Source organism: Protopterus annectens, unplaced genomic scaffold (assembly GCF_019279795.1).
Source record: "Protopterus annectens isolate FY-2018-M unplaced genomic scaffold, PAN1.0 ctg66073_obj.part0, whole genome shotgun sequence".
NCBI lineage: Eukaryota > Metazoa > Chordata > Ceratodontiformes > Protopteridae > Protopterus > Protopterus annectens.
Window position 1 is genome coordinate 4,185 of NW_025053983.1, and position 5,466 is coordinate 9,650.

Genomic DNA, 5,466 nt, shown 5'->3' on the forward strand with positions numbered 1-5,466 from the left:
GGGCATGAGCGAATATACTTCATTATAGGTCATGGATGCACTGCATGTTAATCAAAGGTAACATCACAGCAAGAAAACTAAATTTATTTGGGCCATGGTTTAATAAAACGTTTACAAAGGTTATTAAACAGCCAGTCCCAAAAATGAAAGGAAGGACAAGTGAGAAAATATATTCTGACACCTGAATCAGATGTCACAATGTATATAAAAATGTTGGCAAATCACTTTAACAAATGTAAAATAAATACATTATTTCTAGTTGTGGGTTTAAAATCTAACTTATCAAGTACTAGGGATAAATTAACTGTTAAAAAGTAATCAGAATAGATCACTTACGAGGTTGTATAATGGATTTCATTTCCTTCCAAGCATAGTACTGCAGGGGGCCATTGCATACCCCAACATTCAAGTCACGCTTTACCAACTTACTTCCCACATTTGTTAAGTTACATCTGTAAAAAATAAATAAATTAATGAATTAATTAAAAAGGCCATTTTCTTTAAATATATATATATATATATATATATATATATATATATATATATACACACACACACACACACACACACACACACACACACACACACACACACACACACACACACACACACACAAGGATGATGCAGCTTAGTTTTAAGAAGGCAGATAATTAAACATATACTCACTTTTCATACTTTTTCATGGTGGTCTTAATTTCCTGCATTGAACAGAGTGGAAAAGTATATCAAAGCGAGCTCTCATCAAATTATTTTTGTTTCAGATCTAAATATAGCATTGCTCTTGCTATGACATGCAAGAACTCTGGAAACTATGCAATGTAATGTCTGCTGTTTCATGAGCTGAATTCTGAGGTCATTTTCTCTTAAAAAGTTATTTCATACAAAATGTTACTTTGCAGTACAACTTATACTCCTAGTATATTTATCATCTAAAAAAAGAATTGGAAACAGTCATCCATCTTGTTGCTGGGTATGATACATTCATGGCAAAGGGTCTGGTTATTGAAGGTACAGGAGTATAGCAAGACTGTTGCATTAGGCATTGTGCAAGCAATACAATATTGAAGTAGGTGAGAACATTGTAAGCATGAACCACAAAGCATTGCAACAATAATGTTTATATCACATGCAGTCACCAGTGTCAACAATAATAAAACCAGTTATTGTAACAATAATGTTTATATCACATGCAGTCACCCGTGTCAACAATAATAAAACCAGTTATTGTAACAATAATGTTTATATCACATGCAGTCACCCGTGTCAACAATAATAAAACCAGTTATTGTAACAATAATGTGTCAACAATAATAAAACCAGTTATTTAAAAATAATGTTTATATTACATGCAGTTACCAGTGTCAACAATAATAAAACCAGTTATTGTAACAATAATGTTTATATCACATGCAGTCACCCGTGTCAACAATAATAAAACCAGTTATTGTAACAATAATGTTTATATCACATGCAGTCACCCGTGTCAACAATAATAAAACCAGTTATTGTAACAATAATGTTTATATCACATGCAGTCACCAGTGTCAACAATAATAAAACCAGTTATTTAAAAATAATGTTTATATTACATGCAGTTACCAGTGTCAACAATAATAAAACCAGTTATTGTAACAATAATGTTTATATCACATGCAGTCACCAGTGTCAACAATAATAAAACCAGTTATTGTAACAATAATGTTTATATCACATGCAGTCACCAGTGTCAACAATAATAAAACCAGTTATTGTAAAAATAATGTTTATATCACATGCAGTCACCCATGTCAACAATAATAAAACTAGTTATTGTAAAAATAATGTTTATATCACATGCAGTCACCAGTGTCCACAATAATAAAACCAGTTATTGTAAAAATAATGTTTATATCACATGCAGTCACCAGTGTCAACAATAATAAAACCAGTTAGTGTAACAATAATGTTTATATCACATGCAGTCACCAGCGTCAACAATAATAAAACCAGTTATTGTAAAAATAATGTTTATATCACATGCAGTCACCGGTGTCAACAATAATAAAACCAGTTATTGTAACAATAATGTTTATATCACATGCAGTCACCGGTGTCAACAATAATAAAACTAGTTATTGTAAAAATAATGTTTACATCACATGCAGTCACCAGTGTCAACAATAATAAAACCAGTTAGTGTGGCTTAAAATCAACTTTATTTCATACAAAAGATGGTAAGCGCTTTCACACCTTCACAGCGCTTCTTCAGACCATTAATACAACAAGTTCAAATAAACACAATTTATTGAAAAAAATCATTAATTACAAATCTAGTGGGCTAATGCATGTGACTTCAATACTGGTATTAAAGGGACAGCCTCATTAAGACATAAGCCCTTGTCTGCTCAGAACTCAAGTATCCAGTTAACTTCTAAGCATTCTGTGGGTTTTTTAATGTCCCCTCCCCTTTTGCCAGCTTTATACAATTGTAGAACTAAAAAATGAAAAGTACGCTCATTACCAGCTGCACGTATATGCCTATACAAAGCATTCCTTAGATTGCATTTCTTTATTTAGTACAGATGTCCTCTTATGTGATCTTTAAGTGTCCTATTTGTTTTTCCTACATAAAACCTACAACACAGTTTACAGATTGCTAAGTACAGTAAGTTACTGCTTTTACAGTCAGCATAAAAAACTGAAATAGTAAATGAGCAGTAGATGGATGGACATAACATTTGTCATTACAAATGAATTTACACATATTACATGTACGTTGGTTTGGACATGTGCTGAGGAGGGATGCTGAGTATATTGGGAAAAAGATGCTAAGGATGAAGCTACCAGGTAACAGGAAAAGAGGAAGGCCTAAGATAAGGTTTATGGATGTGGTGAGAGAGGACATGCAGGTGGTTGGTGTGACAGAGCAAGATGCAGAGGACAGGAAGAAATGGAAACAGGTGATCTACTGTGGTGACCCGTAATGGGAACGCCCGAAAGAAGATGATGATGATGACATGTTCGACATCAAAACTACCATTTCTATTGGACTTAGGATTCTCTTCTCTACCTATATTATAATGTAATCTACATTTTAAAGAATGACTGTTTATAAAACAAAAGTGGGGAGTATCATCTAAAAACATTTTGCACTTGTAATCTGTCAATAAAATTAGACAGTTCTTTCTTTAATGTCACAAACTAAATGTGCATTATTTGAATATGTTAAATTCATCCTAAAATTATTAGAATTAATGTTATCTCTAGGGACAATATTATTATCAGAGAAGTAAGGTCTTGCATAATCTTCTCTATGTGATAATACCTCATCAATAGTGTGATCAGTTACCTCATCAATAGTGTGATCAGTTACCTCATCAGCAGTGTGATCAGTTACCTCATCAATAGTGTGATCAGTTACCTCATCAATAGTGTGATCAGTTACCTCATCAACAGTGTGATCAGTTACCTCATCAATAGTGTGATCAGTTTCACTTTCATTATAGCCTCTAGCTAAGAAGTCAACTTTCATTTCTTTAAAAGTATCTAACATAATATCTCTGTTGTTAAGTCTGGCTGCGCTATAAATCTGATATGTATGTGACAGGGATGCATACTATCTCTGTGTAAAACATGTTTCTTTACTTTTTTTTATAAATACTGTAGATAGTTTATTACCATTTATCATCAAACGTACACCAAAAATTCAATATGCTCATAAGAAAACATCATAGTAAATTTTAGAAAAGATGTAGTGTTGTGCAAATAACTGACAAATTCATTTAATGCTACAGCTGGTTCATTCCAGATCATAAATACATGGTCAACAAAACAACCATAATAAAGGATAGACTGTCTAGTAAATAATAATAATGTTTTATATGCAGTTATTATTATTATTATTATTATTAATAATTTTTAATGTCTTACCATAAGAAACATTAGTGAGTCCTGTTTCTCTATCTGTGACTGGATGTCTTTTATTACCTTGCGTATGTGGTCAGTTTCTACATTAATGCTCTTCAGACGTTTTTCCATCTCCTTCAGGATCTGTGCTTCATCCTGCCTGAGCTGTTGGATCAAGTTTTCTTTCTTCTCATTGAGAAACTTAATCATTTTAGTGAACTGTAGTATAATGTTCACTTCCAGATCCCAGGCCTTATCCTAGAGGGGAGAAACATTTTACCAGATTATGCTCATGTGATCAGCTTAAGACCAACACAGATGATGCTAGGTGACTCTGGTTGCAAATATTACTGAATAGCAGCTGAATACGGCACTGAGTTACCAGTACTTAGTTTAAAATCTGTTAACCAGCCATTAACTACCTTATTGGTATACTGGTTTCAAGGTGACTACATGTGTGTTTAACAAACTGGGCTTGAGAACAAATTGATGTTTGCATAGGTTGTGACGCCCGTGCACTGGCCCAGCAATCAAGGAGCCTCAGTCCTCACCACTAACACCAGTGAGGGGCATCCATGTTGGGAAAGGATAACAAATACACACACAGTAAAGTACAATTTAACACCAGTGAGGGGCGTCCATATTGGGAAAGGATAATAAATACACACACCATAAAGTACAATTTAACACCAGTGAGGGGCATCCATATTGGGGAAGGATAATAAATACACACACAGTAAAGTACAATTTAACACCAGTGAGGGGCGTCCATATTGGGAAAGGATAATAAATACACACACAGTAAAGTACAATTTCTCATAAGAGCACACAGAGATCACACTCAGTCTGGGGCTGGTTTCCCCCTTTCTCTCCAGGTCCCCAATAAGACTCCCCACTGGCACAGCTATAGGGTCCAGATCTCAGCCAGCTGGGCAAGCTAAAACTTCCAGCACCCTCTCTGTCCAACCAGTGCTTCATGTCCCTGCCCAAGTAGCTGACACACACACACTTTGAGATAAGAGTTATATATAAACACACAGACTCTCCTGGGGAAGGCTGGCACAGATTCTCCAGCTGTGCCTTTTTTACCCAGACTATATGGTAGAAATCACTGCTACCTTCCAGCTAATATTTATCAGCTACCCAAAGGCCCTTAAAAGGGTGTCCAATTATTACTGTGCAATATTATTATAAAATGGTAAGTGCGACTAAACAGTCAAGGCTTCTTAGAGTGACTTGGTCCAGGATCACTTTATACATGCAATGTACTCTTAGAGCTTAACTTATCTCTACACAAAACAGCCATAGTTGAAAGGGTTTAAAATATTTAATAATAAATAATAAAAACACAAGACAATACTTCTTACTACACAGTGCTAGTCAAGAGTTCAGAGATCACAGAGAAATACTTAAAATACTACAGTAGTACAGTTCTGACATCACAGAAAAATGCTTAGTCAAATCTTCCTATTTCTAAGAGAAAAGACAATTCTAAATTAAACTTACTTACAGAACACAGGCAGAGTGCTGATGAGTTGGATGGTCAAGATAAAAATGGTTAATGCTCTCTGATTCTCTCTG

At 34.4% G+C, this 5,466-nt stretch overlaps 1 protein-coding gene across 1 annotated transcript; it reads right to left on the reverse strand.

Moving 5' to 3' along the window:
• Positions 1 to 336: 336 nt before the first annotated feature.
• Positions 337 to 4,162, reverse strand: LOC122792048 (nuclear factor 7, ovary-like; the record flags this gene model as incomplete). The annotated part of the gene is made up of 3 exons (XM_044059870.1): positions 3,910 to 4,162; positions 667 to 698; positions 337 to 452 (listed from the first exon to the last, which is right to left on the reverse strand). Coding segments are annotated over exons 1-3 (334 nt in total), but the record flags the coding sequence as incomplete, so codon positions are not given.
• Between the last annotated feature and the right edge of the window lie 1,304 nt (positions 4,163 to 5,466).